Consider the following 22,625-nt stretch of genomic DNA (forward strand, 5'->3'; position numbering starts at 1 on the left):
ATAAGTTTTTCCTGAGTTTTTTCCGTCTGCTGAAATGTTTTTTCTTGTAGGAAAACATTTAGCAGATTAATCTGCAGCAACAACCAAACGATCAGAAAGTTTCAGGAAGTTTAATAAAAACATTTAGAAAACAGACGGACCGGATCCTGGCCGGTTCTGGAGCAGAACCGCTCCAGAGTCCAAACGCGAATAAGATCCAACCAGATTACAACATTTACAGGTCAAAGTTCAACTAAATAAAAACCATGCAGCCTGCGGGGGGCGCTGCTGCTGGGAAGCAACCTCAGAGTAAAGTGCAAAAACAACAGAAGAAATTCTGAGGACTCAGTTCTCTAGAGAGGAACTGTTCAGTTCGTTCAGTTCAGGAGGAAGAGTCTGCTCTTCTTCATCGTCAGAAGTCCTCACACTCCAGCAGCAGTTCTGGCCCGATTCGGTGAGGTCCGGTCCACTAGCAGAAGTACTCTCGGTTCTGGACGTCCTGCGTCTCTCAGGCGTTCAGCTTCAATCGTCCTGCAAACAGAAACTGGGTCAGAACCAGGTTCTGATCCAAAAAAACACATCCAGTCCGGAACACAACCCGACCCGCAGCAGGAGAACCTTCCTCCCGGCCAGCAGGGGGCGCCATCAGAGCCCCACCCACCACAGAAACACCTGCAGAATCCTCCCAGCATCCTCTGCGCCGCACAGCTCCAAATGTTAGACGGTATCAGATTTATTCCAGATTATCTCAGAATGGACTGAGATTATGGGAGGTTTCCATCAGACTGGCTGCAGCGGAGGAAACGGAAACATTCCCAGCATGCATCTCGCCAGCAGCAACGTGGGCTCAGTTCGCCCTGCGCAAGGCCTGACAGGCACACACACAAGCTGCGGGGGGTGGGGGGGTGGAGACAACACTGGGGGCCATGCCATGCTGAGGTCGCCATGCCGACCCCCACCTACCTGCCCGCCGTCTCCTAGCAACGGGCCGGCTCTGTCTGGAAACCAACCAATCAGAGCACAGAATGAGGAAACAGAGGAAGAGGGGCAGACGGACAGCGGAGGCGCTCCGTCTCTGGGTCCGCTCCGACCTGCAGCCAGGAGGCACAGCTCAGTTCCCACAATGCACTGCAGGCTGCTGGAGCATTTATTAAAGTTGGATGAAAATAAATTCAAGAAGCTGAAGAAGCTCAGAAACACTTGACAGGAAAAAGTCAGAACCTGACTTCCTGTTTAGCTACTCTACAAAATAAAAGCCTCTTTAAGTGAACTTTATTCAATCTGAAAAACCAGGATGCAGATCATCTTCAAATATTCCTCCGTTTTTATTCCGAGGAGGTCAAAGGTCAACAGAGTGCTGCGCACCTGCAGCCAGCTGCGACTGGGAGCGCCTGCGGGATCCGCTGGGCGTCCTGGAGGCCGAGGACAGCGTGGAGCCGGCGCTGCTGGCCCGGGAGATGGGGAGGGGCGCCGGCGTGACGGGGGGAGAGTCCAGCTGGAGAACCAGAGAGTTTATTATGAGGATCAGCTGCAGCACGCAGCATGCCCTGCAGCTAACCCGCTAGCAGCAGAGATAAGCCTTAGCTTAGCACTTTAGCACACTTTGAAAACATTTAGCACACATTGTGTTCAAGAATTTATCCAGAAATTTAATTTTAGGGGATGCTAATTTACTTTGCTCTTTATTTCAGCTGAATAAAGTTCAAAGTCTGTGTCGACGTTTTGCCTTTAGACTGAAAAAAACAACTGAAGATGAAATGTTCTGACAGAAACCCTACTGTGGCCAATGCTAATGCTAACCATTAGTGCATTAGTATTAGCAGAACCAGTGTTGATGCTTGGGTTCTGCTAATGCTATAGCGCTAATTATTAGCATTAATTCCACTAATGCTAACATGCTAGTGATGAAAATTTGTTCCACTAATGATGAACAATTAAGGCGTTAGCAGATCCAATACTATTGCTTTGTGCTTTAGCATTAGCACATGTAGCTTTTCACTGGTTCTGTTGTGCTGAGGGGGCGGAGCCCGGTGTGTGGCGCGTACCTCTAGGCTGTCGTGCGTGGGCGAGGACGACGTGGACGAGTTCTCGTGTCTCTTGGACGAAGCGGCAGAGTTGAGCTCCACGCTGCGAACGCGCTGAGCGAACTTCAGCGAACACACCGACTCGCTCACGTTGCCAGGCAACGGAGACACCTGCAGGAACAGCGGCGGTGAGAAGCGGATCGGGACTGCGGAGGCCGGGTTCTGGTTTCTGGACTCACCTGGACCATCATCAGGGTCTTGCTGTCTCCGCTCAGAGAGTCCTGCAGCAGGTAGGTGAGCCGCGAGTTCCTGAAGGGGACGTGGGCGTGTCGAGTGCGCAGCGCGCTGATGACATCACCCAGCGCCGACAGCGACTTGTTGATGCACTGCGCTTCCCGGAGCCGGCTGCCCTCCGCTCCGGACTTCCCGATCCGCTCCGAACCAGCCAGGTCCACCAGGTTCAGCTTCCCTGAACCAGAACGATGAAAATCACAGAAACGTTTCAACACCTAATTATCAGAACGAATGCTAACAAAGCCGCTACATTCAAACTAAACTAAAAACCTCAAGAAGTAATTAAGAATGTAAAAGATATCCTTACATATTTGTTAGCATTTCATTTAATAGTATTTACTTTTTTGACTGAAACTGCTTTCCATACTAACGGTCTTACTGATCCAATCTTCCTTGTCTCTGATTGGTTACACAAATTCTAATCTGATTGGCCAACAGCAGCAGAGGGCGGAGCTAAAGAACTTGCAGGATCATAACGATGTTTGTTCGCGGTTCTCGGAGGGAATTTGGGCCTTTCTGGCCTTCCCTAGGTCCGATAAACGGATCCGGACCGCCGGCAATCAGAAAGCAGAACCGGCCTGACCTTGTGTTCTGGTTCCGGTCGTGGTGTTGAACCCAGACACGGTGATGATGAGCAGCGCGTGGGAGCGTGAGCTGTGTTCATTCAGGTTGGTGCACGCCGTGGCCCGGTTCACCCGGCCCAGCTCAAACACCTGGGGACGGGGACGAGGCCATCAGAACCAGAACCGCTGCTCTGATATCTGGGTGTTTTACTCTGAAAGGACAGACAGGAAGCGGTTACCCTGTTGATGTCCTCGGGGCTCTGGACCGCGATCTCCGTCAGTCCGGGGACGTAGAGCTGTCCGCTGCCGTCCGGGTTCAGCTTGATGTCCAGTTTGTCTGTGGGATTCTGCCTGAGCAGGTCGCTGCAGGAAACCAGAGCGTCAGAGCCTGCAGGCGCAGCGCAGGGCAGCAGAACCCACGCAGGGAACCATCAAATCTAAAGCAAAACCAGAACCTGGTCCAGAACCAGGTCCAGAACCAGACCCGGTCCGGTCCTCACCGCAGCGTCTCGTTGTAAATCTCCACCAGGTTGACGACGATCCGATATTCCCAGTCCAGATTTTTCTCCCTCACCTCAGCGAACAGCAGGCGCAACGCGCGCTGGTTGATGCCGGGGTCAGAGGTCACGCCCTGCGGACACAAAGGGGCGGAGCTTACAAGTGGGAGGCGGTCCTGTGCCAGGTGAGGCCGGGCCAGGCTCCGCCCCCTACCTCCATGGTGTAGGTCTTCCCGGATCCCGTCTGTCCGTACGCGAAGATGCAGACGTTGAAGCCGTCGATACAGGAAGTGACCAGAGCCTGCACTTCCTGGAACACCTGGAGGACCAATCAGAGAACAGGACACAGGTGAGACGCCGGGTAGGCGACCAGAACCAGGAGGAGCCAGGAGGCCCGGTTCAGGAGCCGCTCACCTCCTCCTGCGAGGCCTGCAGAGGGAAGACCTTGTCCAGTTCAAAGGTCATGACCTTTCCCCTGGAGGACAGGTAGAGGACGCCGTCGTCGTCTGAGTCGAAGCTCAGCGCCGTTCCCGCGTCGGTCGAGTCCAGTTCCTCCTGGCTGACGGGTCGGACCCGGCAGAACACCCGGATGTTACCTGGGACACAGATTTTATGTTAAATGGGCCTGCCGTAGGAAGCAGCAACCAGAACCGAGCCGGGAGGTTCCGCTGCGGGTCGGACCTTTGAGGCGGACCAGCTCGTTGTGGCATTTCTTCCTCAGGTTCATCTCCCTCTTATACTTCCTGAGCAGATCCTGGTTGGTGCTGCTGACGTCGCCGATCACCTGGCAGATCTGCAGACACACAGCGGGTCAGTCGGGCCGGGCGGAACCGGGCAGGGCGGAACCGGGCCTCACCTCCTGCTTGGCCTCACTGATTGCTTTCTCCAGCATTGAGGGGAAATCCTGGACCTGCTTCTTCAGGCAGTTATAGTCAGAGGTCAAAGTTCGCAGGGCCGGCTGCAGGCTGAGCAGGTTCAGACGCACACCTGGACACATCATCATCACCTTCATCATCATCATCATCACCCTCCCAGCCTGCCTCGGGTCTCACCTGCCAGGTTCTGGTGGACGGCCTTCATCTCGCTCTCGGCCCGGATGAAGGCCTCCTCGATCAGGCGGTTCTTCTCCTCCTCCAGGCTCTGCATGTCGGCCTCCAGCTGGCCCTGCGCTCGCTGCATCTCGCCCTCGTAGACGTGGATCTGGGGGAACACGCAGCGCCGTTTGATCCCTGGGTTCTGTTTTTCGGCCGTCGTGAGATTCGGTGGCCAAACGTGAAACTGCTGGGAGTTACTCAGCAGGTTGTTGCTAAGTAACCAAAGTGAGTGAGTTAATTGATGCTACCCAGATAGCTTGGCTCAAGCCTTTCCTCTGCCTACATTTCCCAGAATGCTGTGCGGTTCTAGATCGGAGTTCAGTGAACGCTCCATCACCTTCAGCATCGCTAAAACATGGCGCCATTGAACTGAGGATAAAACATGGCCGACACGTTTCCACATCTATGGACAGATTATCCAAGAAACCTAGTACTCCTAGTGTTAACGTCCAAAACTCAGTAAAACATGCAGACATGTTTAACTAGACAGGTAAATCAACAGATTAAAGTAGATTAAAATGCACAGATTCATTAAATAATCTGAGCAGAAGTTAAAACGTCTAAAGAAAAACACAAACTACTGACACAAAACACAGACAGGAAGCCGACCACAGTTTTCCTCTGCTTAAAGTCACTGAGCTAAGCTAGGCTAACTATGCTAGGCTAACTGTTAATTATACATGTAGATCTTAATCCCACATAAATATTTTATCTAACCATAATCTTGGCCACTGGGTGATCTACTGGGAAGCTGCCTGGCTAATCCAACAGAGTCCAGAGCTTCCCATTCAAACCAGTTTAACCTTTTATTTCACTGACTGACTACTGGAATAACGTAGAGATGTTATATTAGTTTTTAGAAAACAGAAAAATGACATTATGTGTTTAGAGGCCAGAGCTCCAGCTGACAAAAATATATAGATTCATTTTTAAGAACAAAAACAGCAGAAGAAGTTAATAAAACTGAAACTAATTCAAAAGCAAGTCAGTAATCTGACTGACGGGAAATAAATTTATATTCCTTTATTATGATTATTGTAACCATGACGAGCAAAAAGAACCATTTGATTAATTTAATCACTGAAGTTATTTTGAGTTTCTTTGCTCTGGATTATAAATCCTGGATGTTTAATCTGAGCAGCTTGAATTCATCTGGGAGCTCAGGAGCCTGAGGGGGAGGTGGGTCTGTGACATCACAGGGGGCGGGGCCAACCTTGGACAACCCGGGATCCAATCGGCTCTTTGCGTTGCTGACAGTCGTGGATAAAAGGCCACAGAGGCACAGCTGCAGCCGGACAGGTAGAGAAACACAGGTGAGCTGCAACACCTGGACGCTTCTGATTGGCTGTCAGGCCGGTGCAAGACGCCCAGCCCCAGACACGACGGCCAATCAGAGGACGGGAAGCAGAGGCATCTCACCTGAGTCCGCAGCTGAGTGCAGGTGCGCTGCGAGTCGTGGAGCTGCGCCTCCAGCTCCCGCAGCAGCTGCCTCTGCAGCAACAGCTGTTCCTGCAGCGCCCCGTTCTTCACCTGCAGCTCCACCAGCACCTTCTGCGAGTCCGCCGACTCCACCTGCACCGTCTGGGTCACCACCTGCAGAGGAGCGCGAGGCTGGGTCAGCAGCTGCAGCAACACCAGCTGCTGCAGCTGTGTGACTGCTCAGAGAGGCGGATCGCTCCGTCAGATTTCTGCATCTCTCTCCTCCGTTTCCTTACCTTGACTCTAGGGGGCGCCGCTGCCTGTCTGGCCAGCTCTTCCTCACACTCCTGCAGTCGCAGATGCAGTTTCTGCTCTCCGTCGCTGCGGCGCCTCCTGCTGTCGTCCAGCTGCAGCTGCAGCGCCTCCACCCTACAGCTGCTCTCCTGCAGCTCCTGCTGCAGCTCGGCCAGCCGCTGCTCCCGCTGTCGCGCCCGGCTCTCCCAGGACGCCGCCTCCCGCCGCAGCGCCTCCGCCTCCTGCGGCGCACAGGCAAGGGGCGGAGTTAGACTCGCCCGCTGCGGCTGCGCCCGCTGCGGCTGCGCCCGAGGACTCACCTGAGCATGGCCGCAGCGGCTGCAGCCGTCCGCCGCCGCGTCAGGCTGAAGCTCTGAGCTCCTGCGTGACTTCAGCTCCTGTTTCAGACGCTCGTTCTCCACCAGCAGCCGCTCCAGCTGCTTCTCCAGGTCTGTCGCCCCCTGCAGGACAGGTGGCCACATTACAGCAGCTTCTAACCAAGAGGACCGTTTATCAGCTCAGGACTAGAGCCGGGAGATTAGACTAAATTATAATCTTGGCGTTTAGTTAAATTTGTGAAGGTTAAAGTTCTGCTGCTGATAAAAGATGAAATATTTCCTTAATCATAGAATTGATTAAGGAAATGATCGGTCCGATCAATCAATGAATCACATGATAAAGACTCATCTGACTTTATGCCGTAACCTAATCCAGACGATCGGACCCGTTACTCCCGCTGCTTTTGTTGCCACGGTAACCGAACGGTGTGGGTCTGAAGCTGAGATTAAAGCGTTAAGCTGCAGTGAGAACTTCCTGTTCGGTTCTGACTCGGTATCGGGTTCGAGTCTGATCCCAACAGGGTTTCTACAGAGCCCAAGTTTGGGTCAGAACTTTGAGTTGCAGGTTCTGGACTCAGTGGCTCCGGGTCCAGAACCGAACTCACCAGTTCCGAGCGCAGTCTCTCCACCTCCTGAGTCCGATCCAGCAGCTTCTGCTCCAGCGCCGCCACCTGCAGGAAGAACCGCCGGTCAGCTGGACCGGAACCACAGAACCCCAGTGGGCCCGGTTCTGCAGACGTACCTGTGTGTGCAGCCGAGAGACGAGCTGCTCCTCTTCGGGTCGGCTGAAACGGTCCGGATTTGGCTTCACACCTAAAACCAGACAGGAACATAACCGACCGGACCAGAACCGGAGCAGGCATCGGGCTACGCTCTGATTGGTTTGGTCAGTGCTAAAGGTTCTGGATCCAGATCCGGGTTCAGGTCTGGGATCAAAATCAGTTTAACCTGTGGGCAGCAGAGGCTCCTCCCCCTGCACCCAAGCTCCGCCCCCCGTCCGATGGCAGGAAACCTCCTCCGAGCCGAAACGGGCCTGAAGCTCACACACCTTGTCCTGCAGAGTCTGAACACACACACACACACACACACACACACACACACACACAGGGTGGATGAGACTGCAGCAACAGCAGGTGACTGTTCTACAGGGCGCTGCGCTCTAGAGGTCAGAGGTGAAAGGTCATCTACGGAGAGAGACTGAGGCAGATCAGAACCAGGAGGATGAAGATAGAAACGATGAAGGTTTTTACATTGACAGGCGTCCAGCAGCAGGACCAGGAGACTCTCTGCAGGACGAGACGGCATGGAGGAAAACAGGACAGTTAGGAAGACACTGGACAGAGAGAGAGGCAGACAGACGGACAGAGAGACAGACAGACGGACAGGGAGAGAGACGGACAGAGAGAGAGACGGACAGATCTCTCCGAGGTGGGACGGTTCAGTGACCTCTGCTAACTTCAGTTTTTTCTGAGGAAACGATGACTCAGTAAGTGCTAAGCTAAATGCTAAGCTAAAATGAAAGGAATCGCTTCACTGTGTGATGTCACATCCTGACCGTTGCTTTGCTAGCAGTAGCATTGTGCCTTCTGTTAGCGCTGTGTGCTAGCTGTACTGCAACTTTTATAGCATTATTACATTAATAGTTTCTATTTGGATCATGTAATCAGAAGACAAAAATGCCATCCAGTGACATTCCTGGAGTTAGCGTTAGCTAACTGGCTAACTATGCTGAGCCTTGTTTCCAGACCAGTTCATTCCTTTTGTGGCTCCTTCATGTCAGACCGGATGGACGAGTCTACTGCTGGTGGCACCTTTAATTAAAGTCGATAATCGCTTCTCTGCTATGAAGCTACAAAAATGGCTCAACAGGTGGACCGGAAGGGGCGGGGCCTAAAGTGTCAAAACAAGTTGCTGTCAGGCTGCAGAGCTACAATAACCAGGAATCAAATCAGCTGAAGAATTTAAAAGTTTTCGCAGAAGAATCAGTTGTTCTATCGACAAGTGCTGCCCTCTAGAGGCAGCAGTGGAAACATCAGTTTTCCTGGTTTTAGTTTTCCGTTTTTCAGCCGATCAGACGGATGAGGATCAACATCATCAACGCTCCGTGGCTCTCGGCCCAGGGTTTGACCCCTGACCTCCACCCATCCTCACACCGACACGTTCTGACAGAACCCATCAGAACCTGCTCCGTCTGCGTTCAGCTGCTGTTCGCAGAGCGGCGCCCCCTGCTGGACCGATTACCTGGATGAGCAGCTGGTGGGACGAGCTGGCGTTGAGCTCCGCGGTCAGAGGGGGGCGCTGTGAGAAGGCGGCGGCAGGCAGAGACAGGAAGGAGCCGTCGTCTTCACCATCACTCATCAGGAAGTCCACTGAGCTGGCTGCAACACACACACACACACACACACACACACACACACACACACACACACACACACACACACAGTTAACACTGGAGAGTCAAAGAGTTCCTCTGATCAGCAGAACCAGCAGTTTCCAGCAGGTTCTGGAGCAGAAGCTGCTGGTTCTGCTGGAAACCAGTCTGCCCAGTTAGCAGCAGCTAGTGACCTCTGACCCCCTCACACTGAGTCGATTCGCTTCATCTCCAGTCTCCCTGAACTCTGACCTCTGGCCGGCCGGAACCTGAAATCTTGATGCTAATGAACAACGGTGGACACAATCTAGCTAATCCGCTAATTTTATGTTTAGCGCTTCAGATAATTTTGGAAACAATTAGCACAGCTAGCATCCCATAAATTAAATTTTCCAAATAAATTCTAAATGCTGATTTACTGCCTGTTTCTTAAACTTTAGCATTAGCTTCTGCTAAATACCATATTAGTGTAGCACCTTAATGTTAGTGCAACTAGCCTGCACTAGCATAGCACACTGAGCTGCAACAACACAGGATGAGCCGTTCGGTCTCCACACCATGACTGTCTGGAGAGCGCCACCTCCTGTCTGGCTGAGGGACTGAGCAGCTGACTGCAGGGTCTACCTGAGCAGACGGCCTGACTAGCAGATCGGGGCAGAGCCAGAACCAGAACCAAGCCCAGTTCCAAACTGGTCCCTCTGAGGCGGTTTGACAGGAATCAGTGTGAAGGTTGAGCATTAGTTCTGGTTCTCAGACAGAAACAGGAAACGGATCAGAAACTCTCTAAGCTCACACACACGCGCACACACACACACACACACACACACACACACACACACACACACACACACACACACACACACACACACACACACACACACACACACACACACACACACACACACACACACACACACAGCTGGGAATGTGCAGCTCGGACTGGAACAATGGCTCCAGTGTTCGCTCCCCTCCAGAGACAGAAAACCCATCAGAACCGTTCGGCTCACCTGTTCCTCCTGCCAGGCCCGGGCCTCCTCCGTTCGGCCGCTCAGGTGTGACTCACCTGCTGTCAGGGAGGAATGCAGCCACGCTGCTGCCTTCAGGCCCCGCCCTCTGACTCACCGTCCAATGAGAGGTCTTTCTTCCAGAGCTCCTGCAGGCAGGGGGCGTGAGCGATGTCCCAACTCTGTCTGGTTCCAAACATGACCGCCGGGCCGAGCAGAGCGCTGGACCGCTGGACCGGCTGCAGAACCAGGAAACGAACAAACATTAAAACATCTGGAATCTGCAGACTGCAGCACGGCTCCCCCTGCTGGCAGGAAGAGCACCGTGGCTGCAGAATGATTTCCTTCAGTCCTGAACACAACAACCCAAACCTTGAAGTTTTGGATAAAAACCTGGAAAAGATCAATAACAGATCAACAGATTTTAGAAAACCTTCCCGCTGCTCTGATCAGAACCGATGGACCAACCAGAACCGCTGGTAGAACCCGAGAACCAAAACACTCTGCAGTTGGCGTGCCGTGGTGGCGTAGCGGTTAGCGCGACCCACGTTTGGAGGCCTTGAGTCCTCGACGCGCCGTCGTGGGTTCAACTCCTGGACCCGGCGACGTTTTCCGCATGTCTTCCCCTCTCCTCACCGTTTCCTGTCAGCCTGCTGTTGTATAAGGGGCACTAGAGCCCACAAAATACCCCCTGGAGGGGTAAAAAAAAAAAAAAACACCCTGCAGTTACAAACGGACCAGGCTCCAAACGGACCAGGCTCCAAACGGACCGGAGGTTCTGGATGTAGAAATGGTTCCACCAATTTGTTTCTAATCAAGCCTTCACTCTTCCCAGTTAGACCTCAAACCACAGAGTTCACCAGAACCAGTACCGTGGACCCGACTGGACCTCGGCCCTCTGACGGGCTGAGGTCAGACCGACTCACTGCCCCAGACCTGCTAACCGGTACCATCTGTCCAGAACTCCAGCAGACCTTACCGCTCCACAGCGAGTCTTCCTCTCCGCTCCATTTCCGGACCGGCGCCGGTCCAGCCAGCGCTTATTGATCAGCGTTCCCACCCAGCCCAGCATGCTGCCGTCCAGCCATCCACTCAGAACATCGATCCGCTGCAGGTCCGATCGGACCGACCTGCAGCAGCTGATCGGGATGAAGCTAATCTGATAATCCCAGCAGCAGATGGTCCATTAGCTGGGCGGGTCAGAACCGGCAGGAAGAACTCTCACTGAGTCTTAAACTACGGAGGAAAATATCGATCGCCAAAAACCCATCAATCGCTGGCCTGGAGGTACACGGGTCAGAATCTTCTGCGGCTCGGTCCGATCGCCATCAGAACATCCTGATGGGTCGGTCTGACTGACTACCCTAACCTAACAGGAACAACGATCAGAACCGGTCCGCCCCAAAACCACACAGGTTCAGACAGAACAGACACAGGTGAAACTCCTGTTACCATGGCAACAGAGAACCGGTCAATGTGGAGCGAAACACAAATAAAGAGTTTAATATTTAAATAATTTTATTTAAGAGGAACAGAGACCGCGCTGCGTTCACTGACCTCTGTAAAAACCAGTTCTCATCCCAAAACAACGCCGCCATTAAAACTACTGATACTACGATCAGAACCAGCAGCAGAACCGGATCAGAACCAGCAGCAGTGATTTCTGGGCTACAGAGACAAAACCAGCCATTTATTTTACTATTTGTGGACAAATCTTGAAAACGTTAAATATGTTTCACAAATGAAAACGATCCAATCTGTTTGGGTCAAAATAAATTATTAGCTGTGAAAACTAAACTATTTTTTTATGATTTAAATTATTTTGTTTAGGGTCTAATATATTTTGTAATTTTTCCTAAAACGATGGCCTCAGGCAAAAAAATTAAAAATCTATTTTGGCAAAAAAATCGCCATTATTTTATGAAAGTGGGGATATACTGTATTACTGTATTATGTATTATAATAGTTCAATAGTATAATAATTAACTACTTTTCTCTTCCTGAGCAGAACCACAGCCATATTCATTCAGAACTGACCCGGTCCAGCTGTTGAACAGAACCAGAACCTGTTGGGTCAGAGGTCGATGGGTCAGGCTGGAAGCATCGGCCTCCTCTGGAAAGATCAATAGCCGATCAATACCGATCAGCAGCTCCGTCTGACTTCCAGCCTAAAGACAAGAGGGCGACAAAAATACCTGGCTGAGGCCCCGCCCCCACCTGCTGCTAGCTGGTTAGCTAGCTGCTGCCCGCTCTGAGGCCCCGCCCCCACCTGCTGCTAGCTGGTTAGCTAGCTGCTGCCCGCTCTGCAGCAGAAACAGGAGCTGCTGCATCAGGTTACAGAGCTGCACGTCTGCTGCTGCAGCCGCTCCTCCGTTCATCCATCCATCCGTTCATCCATCCATCCATCCGTTCATCCATCCATCCATCCCTTACCTCCCGGGAGCCTCCTCCTCATCCCTTCATCTTCCTCAGAGCTGCAGCTTCATGGCGACAAACGGCAGCAGGCTCTCTCTCTCTCTCTCACACACACACACACACACACACACACACACACACACACACACACACACACACCATCTCTCTCTCTCTCTGCTTCCTTCCTCCGTTTCCCTAGCAACAGCAGAGCAGCGTCACACCCCCAGAAGCCCCTCCTTCACAGACGGATTAATATTTCAGCGGAGCGGCCCCTCCCCCACCTGCTGCACCGCTGATTGGCTGATCTGGCTCCGTGACGTCACGGGAAGCAGCTTCTGCTCGTTAGTTTGAAGAACAGCTTCGTCTAGTTTCTGTTATTGAAAACTTTTATGCATGTTTTCTGCTCACTAACTAGTTAGCAAACTACAGCAGTTAGCAAGTAATATATTTAGGTTGAAGCTAGACTTCTACAAATCTTCAGCTTCAACCTAAATATTTAGTTTAAAGATAAATATTTATGCTAGCTAATATTAGCCTAGCTAATATTTAGCTAGCATAGCTGGAGGTCAGACTGCAGATCATCTTCATCATGATGATGACTATGAAACCAAAGGACCAACATCTGGGCCGAGAGGTAAGCTGACAGGAAGTGACATCACTGAAACGCTCTGGTCCACCAAAATCCATGTATAAACCAAAGATTCTCCTTACTGTTATTTTTGTGTTTCGTTTCCATGGAAACAGCCAGGAAGTGACCCGTTTTAATGGTTCTGTTCCAGTCTGAGCTGTAGTGCAGCTTATTGCAGGGAAAATCTTTCCATTGTGGAAACTAGCATTAGCATTAGTTAATACTAGTTAGCATTAGCCGATGCTATGTTTTTATTCATATAACAAATGTGTTTTTAATGTTTCCCATCAGCAACTTGATTCTCTGGATGACTGATAATTTTCCATGTTTTTGAGCCCTTTAAACAATTGTTGCTATAAAATGTTCAAGTCATTTTCAGTTTTGAACAAACTTGATGTGACATTTTGGTTTTGGTTTTGGTCATTCTCTTCTTACAACTTAAAAGTAATAATTCGCAACAAAATCAGAAACTGAGTCTTAATGGTTAGCGTTAGCCTCCGGTAAGTTTTTCTTTTATGTTTAGCTTTGATTTAGCATTAGCTTCTGCTAAATTTTGATATGAAGACTCTCGTTAGGCGAATAGAAGCTAGCTTGTGAAGCTAACTTCCTGGCTAGCTGCACCTACTAACTACTGATGATTTCAATGCAAACATTTATTCTCCAATCAGAACCAGAACCTTAAACTGCTCCGGTTTCATCCCCGGCCCGGTTCTGCTCCTCACCTGGACCCGTCTCCTGTTGGAGGACAGCATCTCCGTCCCTCCGGTCCTCCCTCGGCCCGCCAACCCGACTCCATCCTCCAGAACCTCGAGAACCTTCTTTTCCATCCCTGCAGCCTGAGAGGTTCTGTCCGGCCCAGTACTGACCCACTTCCTGAGAAGGCTGTGGAACGTGAGGACGGCCAGGGTGCACAGGACATACATGTCTGCCGGCCCGGTTCCGTCTGGTCTGGATCAGAAACAGGCGGTTCTGTTTGGATCCAGCTGCTGCATCCACCGGACCCGACCGGGTTCTGAGCTCCAGCTCACCTGCTCCATCTGTTTGACCTTTGACCCGGACCCGCCCTGACTGACGCAGCGGTTCTCCAGAATTGATAAGACAGTCGGACCTTGTCCTTGCTGCAGGTAACCAGAACCAGAACCAGCAGTTTCAGGTGGCAGAAACTCTACACCTCTGCAATTCAGAACCAGTTCTGATCCAAATGGATCCAGCAGTTCAGAATCGGTCCAATATTTGGTTCCAGCTAAACATTCCTCAGAGATGGAACCGGTTCTGTAGACGGAGGTTCTGTAGATTCTGCAGCTGGAGCTCAGTTCTGTTCTGGCGCCGAGCGGTTCTGCTGAGTGGAACCAGAACCTCTGACCGGATTAAATGCTCCTCTCCCCTCCCCGACCCGGGACCATCTGCTGCAGCAGATGAACCGGGCCGCGCCGGCGCCGCTCGCGTAATGCTCTGATGAATCACTGGGAACGGGTCAGATCGGGTCAGAACCGATCAGGCTGCTCAGTCCGGTCTCTACAGACCATCAGAACCTTTTTCAGCTGGTTCTGATCCATGCTCTGGGTTCTGATTGGCCGAGTAGAACCTTGGCGCCAACCCGCTCTGAAGTGGACCAGAAACAGAACCGGGCCCACAGGAACAAATGGCGGGTCAGGTCTCAGACCCGACCCAGAGCCGGCCCAGGTTCTGGACCGGCTCTGGTTCTGGAGAACCCGAGCGATCAGACATGAGCAGAGTTCAGGCTTTAACCAGCAGCTGGTTCTGATCCACTTCCCAACCAGAACCCGGTTACACATTAACCTGCTCGGAATTTAATCTGGTTATAAAACCAGAACCACTCCTCTGACCCGGTTACACAACAGAACCTGATTCGGACCAAAGTAGAACCCGGACAGAACCTGAACCCAGAGTTTTGTAACATTAAAACTATCAGCAGACCCGGTTCTGGTTCTGGAAAACCATTAAAAATAATAATAAATTAAAGTCGGGTCCAATCTGAGCGGAACCGGTTCTGAAGGAACTCTTTAAATTATGGATCAATAACTGAAATGATCTGACCCGGTTCTGTGGGTCTGTTCAGAACCCGGTTCTGGTTCTGAATAGACCCAAAGTCCAAACTATCAGAACTCTGAGGTTCCTCCAGCCGTTACCATGGTGATTAGCAGATCAGTAAACCCTGAGGTACCAGAACCGGGCCGCCAATCAGAACCTTCAGATCCGATCGGTGTTCTGGTTGAAACTTCCCATCAGAACCAGAACCAAACATCAGACCCACCAGAACCAGAAATCAGACCCATCAGAACCAGAACCAGACATCAGACCCACCAGAACCAGACATCAGACATCAGACCCACCAGAACCAGACATCAGACCCACCAGAACCAGACATCTGACCCACCAGAACCAGAAATCAGACCCATCAGAACCAGAACCAGACATCAGACCCACCAGAACCAGACATCAGACCCACCAGAACCAGAACCAGACATCTGACCCACCAGAACCAGACATCAGACCCACCAGAACCAGACATCAGACCCATCAGAACCAGAACCAGACATCTGACCCACCAGAACCAGACATCTGACCCACCAGAACCAAACATCAGACCCATCAGAACCAGAAATCAGACATCAGACCCACCAGAACCAGAACCAGACATCAGACCCACCAGAACCAGACATCAGAACCGGGCCGCCTGCAGCTGCTTCCTGCGTGGCTCTCTGGCTCCCCCTGCTGGTCACTCAGAGAAACAGATCCCTGATCAGAACTTTTACTCTGCTGAATCCGTGCAGACCCATGACGACCTGCCCGGTTCTACTGGTTCGGCACTGGTTCCCTAATCTGCATCAGTTGCCATGGTGACGGTCCAGCATGTCTGGGTAAACTTTCCTCTACTCAGAACCCGACCCAGCTCCAGAACCCTGCAGAAACCGCCCACCAGATCTGAACGCCCCCACGGTGTTCCTGACAGCCGAACCTTTCAACCGGGTCAGATTCTACCAGAACCGTCCAAACTGGGAGACCGTGACTCTTATTAGTTCGCTGCTAATCTCATTTCCTCTGATTGGCTGCCGTCTGGACCAAATGTTCCAGTTCGGCCTGCAGCCAATCAGAGAGCAGCTTTCTCATCAAATCCCAAAACAAAGAAAGTATTCACACCCCCTCCGTCCAGCTCCAAACAGACTTTTATTTTGGGGATTTTCCGTGGTAAATCAGCAGGAAGTGGAAGGAAATGGATTCCTGCTAATAAAAACCTTAAAGTGTGACGTTCATCTCTAATTAGCCTCTTTACTTTGACTAACCCAAATGACCCAGTTCAGGTTCAGGAGTCACTGAACTGGCAGATAGAATGCAGCTATTAGCAGCTAGCAAAAAGCAGGAAGTAAACACTGCAGACCTCTGATCAGGAGGCCGACCTTAACTACACATCACACGGTGCTGGCAGCATCATGCTGTGGGAAGATGCAGCCCTGAGATTGGGGTCAAAGTTCATCTTCCAGCAGGACAACCAGCTGGAGATATTATGGGATGGGTTAGATCAGAGCATGGCCTAGTCCAAGTTCAGACCTGAGGGTCTGTCAGGACGTTGATGTGGAGGCTCTGCAGATTTCTCAGGGGTGTTTAATGTAAATGCAGGCCACACTTTTCAGTTGACTGGTTTGGCTGATTGGGCTCCAGGTTTCTGTAGAAAAACAGCAAATCGTTTCAGTGGAGCTTCATGTTTCTGCGTCTCAAACCGTTTGGTTCAGTTCATCTGGTTTCATTGAACAGAAATGATTCACTTTCCCAACATCAAGTCAGCGCAGAAAAATTACAAAGTCAAACTTTTTCCTGAGAAACGGAGCAGCAGAACCTGATCTGTTCTTGCAAATAATCCACCAATATTCAGAAATCAAAGCTAATCAATCCGTAGATTACAGAATTTATTAAAACTCTTTTTAGTGCTGGTTCCATGCTAACACCCGTGGGCCAGAGGGTGGGCCGTGCTAATAGCGGAGTTAGCACAGTGCTAACACCGCTGTTAGCACAGAACAGTAGAGGTTTCTAAAATCTGACAAGATTTCAGGTGATTTCTTGGCTTTCTATGACTTTTCTTAGTGTTTGATACTTTTCCCTTCGTGATCCCAGTTTCTTCATCTGTGAACCAGTTAGCTTTGATTTCCCAGTAATGTGACAGAACAACCAGTTCCACAGCTTCAGAAGATGCGGTTGGAGTTCTAAACAAATCCAGCCGTCACTTTTTCCTCCGGCCTGCTCCGAGTCTGTAGAGGCTGCTGGGCTTCCTGTGATGTGGCTGCAGCCGCGGTTATTTATAGCTGCAGCGGGCGACACGCCCTGAGGCCGCACACATCTGGACCGGCCCAGACCAGATCTCTGCTGCTCCTCAAACACACCACAGCTCTAACAGCACTGAGGATTCCTGAAGCCCCTGAACGCCTCAGAGCAAAAACACTGAAGAACCGGGCAGAATGGATCTGAACGCCTCATCAGCTGGCATAAAGTCCAGAAGGTCATTTCCCGACTCCTCGTCACTCCTCGTCCAGCTGGACGGGTCTGCAACTCATCTGCTGATACTGGGTTCTGTTAGCAAACAGAACCAGAACCCACATTACATAAGAACCGATGATGGAGCAGAACACCAAGCTGCTCTGGATCCGCTTCAACATAAACTACACACACGCCAACAGAACATGCCAATCCCAAACATCTGGACCTCAGCGGCACCACAGAACCCAACAACAAACAGCTGGAGCCCGGCCGAAACAGTACCAGGCCCAAACGGGCCCAGACTGAAGTTGGCACCACCAGGTCACACCTGCTGGTCTGCGTCAGGGAAGCAGGATCAGAAAATCTGGGCCGATATCAATCATAGCATCACCACTGGCTAAAAGGTTAGCTATGCTAACAATAATCACCAATCAAACAGCAGGTCCACTGAAGCGCAACACAGCATCATATTTAGCAGAAGCTAATGCTAAAGCATTAATCATAAACATTCATTCCACCAACGCTAAAGCATTACACTAAGTATTTACTGGCATGAGAGGGCAGGAAACCAAACTGCTGCCTAAACATACTTCAAAATAAAAGCATGAATCTAAACGACTAGCTACATGAAGACCAAAAACGTTAACATTTAATTTTCTTTAAATAGAAAAGAAAATTAGTGCTCCAGAATTGATCAGGAATAATTCATTCAGGGGAAGCTAATAGCACTAAATGTTTTTAAAGTTAGCAAAAACGCTAACTTTAAAAATTAGCGCCACCATTAATGCATTAGCCTCCATACCACTGAATCTCAGATATTAATTTTGCTGCCATGGCCGATAACACACTTTCTACAGTTTCAACATGTTGATAAAACGACCAGAATCTGACATCGGCTCTCCACCCACAATCCTGTGCTGCATCACATGACCAACCAGACGTCACATGACCAACCAGACGTCACATGACCAACCGCTTAAGAAACACAAACAGCAACAAGATGGAAACTAAATCCCGATAATCCTCCAGTTTGAGCATGTTGCTGGTTCCCTCAGGCAGGTGACCGAGTACCAGTGTGACCAGTTAGCTGAACGTCTAGAAGATTACAGGAAAGTCCAGACACCTCGGGCCAGATAATGGCCTCCTGACCTCTGACCTCCACCATGATGCTTTAAACCCAACAGCCCAGTTTTCTGTCTCCATGAAGATCTAATTTAAAACATTAAAACATGATGGAAAGATGAAAAAAGTTTATTACACATGAAAGTGGCTCAGTTTCCCCCAGAAAAGCTGCTGAGCCTGGTGGTAGGGGGCGCTATTGGGCAGCCATGTTTGAGTTTAAAAATGTTTAACATCAACAGGAAAGTTGAAAATATCACAAGGTATTTATACGTTATTGGAAGACATTAACGTATAAATACAAACTACAAAGTCTTTAAAAAGTCAAACAATAAAAAACCAATAATCAATAAACAGCCTGGAAGCTGAAAGGCTGATGAGAGGCTGAGAGAAATGCTGCTGGCCCTTTAAGACTGTAAACATGTCCAACATCAGAGTCTGTCCAGGACAGAAACAGTCCTGCACGGGTCCAACAGAACCGCAGAGACCCAACAGAACCAGTCAAAGCGTTTTTCATTCAGTTCGTTCATCAGAAAAGAAAAACTTCCTCTGATCCTTCCAGTCATTTAAAACAGTCTTCCCAGTGTTCCCAGTGTTCCCAGTAGCAGGAATATTTCTATGGAAAATGATCAAATAAACAGAAACTAACAGAAATGAAATAAAGAGGCAACAGAGAAAATATTTATGAATTAATTATTGATCCATCAGAATCAATACAGTCAGCAGGTTAAAGCTGATCCGAACCAGAACCGCATCAAGGGGAACAGAGAAACAAACCAACAGAACCTCCAGTTTGGACCGACAGAACCATCTGCTGCTGGGTCCGGTCCAAACTTGTAAGTGAAACTTCATAAAGGTTTGCTTCAGACCAGAACCGAACCCAGAACAGTTCGGGATCAGAACCTTTGGTGTGCTGGAGCCGGTTCTTTCAGCAGCAGCTGGTTCCGATTGGACCCGTTCCTCCTTCATGTTCGGCTCGCTAAAGAACGTTCTGGTTCTGATTAGAGGCGAGCTCTGTCTGTTGGACCGTTCCGAACCGGACTGCGCTGACAGCTCGCCGTCGCCATGGTAACCACCACGTGGAGGGTCCCCAGCTGGGCAGGTGAGGCCGCGCGCGCAGCTTTTGTCCGGGATGAAAGAAGCGCGAGGCGATGGAAGCTGCTGGAGCCGCGTGAAAAGAACCGAACGGAGCCGAATGGAGCCGAATGGAGCCGAACACACCCTGCAGGACCCACAGAACCAGCAGCGGAACCACAAACTGTTAAGTGTCCGCTTACCTCCTCCTCCTCCTCTTCCTCCCGCAGGCCGCGCCGCAGTCGGGAAGAACGCTCCCGCAGAAACACGCTCAGTCTGCGGGTGTTTGCGGGGCTACGCCGCTCAGCTGTGGCTCTGCCGGTGCTGCCTTCACAGACGGTCGGACGTGTGAGTGAGCGGGACTTTTATAGGAAAGAGGGCGGGCCGCAGCTGGGGGTCACGTGACAAACAGAAGCTTCAAAATAAAACATTTAAATGAAATAAAACCTTAAAAGCAAGATGAGAGCCGGTCAGATGAATCGTTCAGGGCAGAAACTGAAACGTGTCTAAAGGTTCGGAGGTAAAAACCCAGAGAGCAGAATCGGAACCAGCAGACCCAGAACTCTGTGGGAATGTTTATCCCGCAGGACGCCGAGCTGAAACTTCCAGAAACGTCAATAATCCAGGATGGAAGAGACGATCAGCTGAAGGCCCCGCCCCCTTCAGCTGAGTGTGTTCTGATCCAGTCAGCTGCAGCTCGGTCCAGCGGACAGAACCAACCGAACCGTCTGTCCGTGCTGCTGCTCAGCTTCCTCTACAGTTCCACCATCAGCTGAGCGGAAATTAATCAGAGTAATTAATTTTTCTGCTAAGTAATTTAAATATTAAGATGAGTTTCTGAAGACTAATGAATATTAATCAGATTACTTTGAATATTTTTCAGAATGATCTGAGTATTAAAATGAGTATTTCTGTAGATTAATCTGAATGTCAATATAATTATTTTGTAGAATAATTTGGCAATTAATCAGAGTATTACTGCAGAGTAATCAGAGTATTTCTGTGATTCATCAGCTCTGGGAAGTGTTCTGGGTTCTGAACGGTTCAGATCAGATCCAGTTGGGCTCCTGAACCGATTGTTAAATGAAAAACAATAATTTGGTTTATTTAGTCACAGAGAAAATATGTCTGTTCATTTTTCAGTCAATTTTTCACCATAATATTTCTACATTCATAAATGAGTTGAAAAATTAAAATGTTATTAAAAGATTAAATATTTAGTTAGGAAGCTACATATTTATTTTACAAGCTAAATATTTAGTTAGCGTGCTAACTAAATATATACTTTGAAAGCTAAATATTTAGCTTGTGAATTAAACCTTTAGTTTGGAACTGACATTTATAAACGTATGAATAATTTGGTAAATATAATAATATGACTGAAAATGAACACCTTTGTCTCTGTGGCTGAACAAACCAAATTATTGCTTTTCATTCTTTCTGTATAATTTTACAAACGGCTCCCAGAGTTGAGATGAGTCGGTCCTGCGCAGATGAACTCTGGGAAACCGAGTTCAATGAAAAACCATCCACATTTATCCTAAAGAGGGACAAACAGCGCCCCCTCCTGGACCTACAGCCTCAAACACATCAGTGATTTGAGGCACTGCATCGGACCTCTGACGTCATTTCCTGTCTTCCCAGTCTGGCACCCAGAGAGCTGCTGAAGGAACGGTTTATTAACGACACACAGCCTGGCTTTTATTGCCGACTCAGCTGGAAAACAGTCCCAACGTTGGGAAACAGCAGGAACATGATGGGGTTAGAGCCCAACGTTGGGAGACATGTTGAAGTTTTGAGTAGATCCTTTGGGCTCAGGCGGATCAGCAGCTTCCTGCCACATCGGCGTCAATCTCCTCCTCTGGCTCCGGGTTTCCTGTGCCGCTCCGGCCGGAACAGCCCTTCCTGTTTCCTGCGCCTCACATCAGCAGGATCCTGCAGAAACCACGTGATCTGCTCCTACAGAACGTTTTCACACCCTCTGACCCCGCTGACCGCTCAGGGAGGTTCTGTTAGGAACTCTGAGCTCCAGTCCAATATTTTATAACAGGAAATATTCAACATATCCACATCGGACGGATGGAGACACAAGGTCTGCTGTAGCGTCCCCTATAGGTTGGAAGAAAACACTTTAAATGGGATGTTAGAAACACACTGTGTTGCTTTTCCTGTCGGCTCAGGATGAAGTATGGTGGCCTGCAGGCTGCGAACGACATGCAAACACATTTCTGTTCCCCTCCTGGCCTGTGGGGGCGCTGCACCAAGAACCACTGAAGGAAACGACACAAAAACCTCTGAAGACGCTGAGAGCAACTTCCTTCTTCACCAGATGGAAACAAGATGGAGGCGTCAGATTTTAGCGTTGGAGGATTTCTGTTTAGTCTTTGGCTGAAGATCAGGAGCCATTTCTGCTGCTAGCACTAGGCTAGCACGTTAGCTTTCGTTGTATTTACCCAGAATGCCGTATGCTGTAGTCCACGTCCTGCTTTTGGAGCGGTCTCCGGTCCGCTTGGCGTTCACATTCAAACTGAACCAGAGTTCACTTCAACCAAACCCAGACTGAGGTCTGGAGGACCAGAGGTCAGAGGTCAATAACAGTTTAACATTCTGAAAACAAACCAAAGTTTGTAGACAAATGGACCGGAGCTGGATTAAAGCGGACTGAACAGAGCTGGTGTAAACGTTGCAACCATTAAACAGAAAATAAAAAATTTGCAAATGCAGGAAATTGATGCAAAGGGGAAATTCAGTAAATGTCAAAAGACAGGAAGCATAAAACACTTAACCCTGACGCTACAGAGGTCATCCAGGCCACCAGGGGGAGTCTGCAGTCGGTAATATTGTGGATATGCTGCTGTTGTAAATGACATGAAGTTTAGCGCGCCTGTTTCTTTCTTCCTCCAGTTCCTATGTGACTCCCCCTAGTGCCCTGGAGGACTCTGTTTGGTGGAACCAGGTTGCAGTTTTTTTTATTTTTTCTGCTGCTTTTACTTTTAGCAGAATTTTCCATTTTGTTTCTAA

The 22,625-nt window shown here is 49.9% G+C and overlaps 1 protein-coding gene across 5 annotated transcripts; it reads right to left on the minus strand.

The window, feature by feature from the left end:
- Positions 1 to 90: 90 nt before the first annotated feature.
- On the minus strand, positions 91 to 15,210 carry kifc3 (kinesin family member C3). Of its 5 annotated transcripts, none has more exons than XM_023332887.1 (22): positions 13,643 to 15,210; positions 9,996 to 10,116; positions 8,744 to 8,880; positions 7,451 to 7,565; positions 7,245 to 7,315; positions 7,108 to 7,173; positions 6,485 to 6,625; positions 6,167 to 6,406; positions 5,871 to 6,044; positions 4,410 to 4,557; positions 4,214 to 4,344; positions 4,039 to 4,150; positions 3,772 to 3,953; positions 3,572 to 3,676; positions 3,361 to 3,491; positions 3,100 to 3,223; positions 2,881 to 3,010; positions 2,243 to 2,472; positions 2,025 to 2,174; positions 1,345 to 1,474; positions 943 to 977; positions 91 to 510 (listed from the first exon to the last, which is right to left on the minus strand). In XM_023332887.1, the coding sequence occupies exons 1-22, from the start codon at positions 13,841 to 13,843 to the stop codon at positions 502 to 504; spliced, it is 2,883 nt and encodes a 960-aa protein (XP_023188655.1). In that variant the 5' UTR covers positions 13,844 to 15,210; the 3' UTR covers positions 91 to 501. The 5 variants fall into 5 exon arrangements, with proteins under 5 accessions (XP_023188655.1, XP_023188654.1, XP_023188657.1 ...); XM_023332886.1 differs by having other exon boundaries at positions 943 to 1,070; XM_023332889.1 differs by lacking the exon at positions 13,643 to 15,210 and adding an exon at positions 12,311 to 12,415 and having other exon boundaries at positions 943 to 1,070.
- Positions 15,211 to 22,625: the final 7,415 nt, after the last annotated feature.

This window comes from Xiphophorus maculatus, chromosome 4 (assembly GCF_002775205.1).
Source record: "Xiphophorus maculatus strain JP 163 A chromosome 4, X_maculatus-5.0-male, whole genome shotgun sequence".
Classification (NCBI taxonomy): domain Eukaryota; kingdom Metazoa; phylum Chordata; class Actinopteri; order Cyprinodontiformes; family Poeciliidae; genus Xiphophorus; species Xiphophorus maculatus.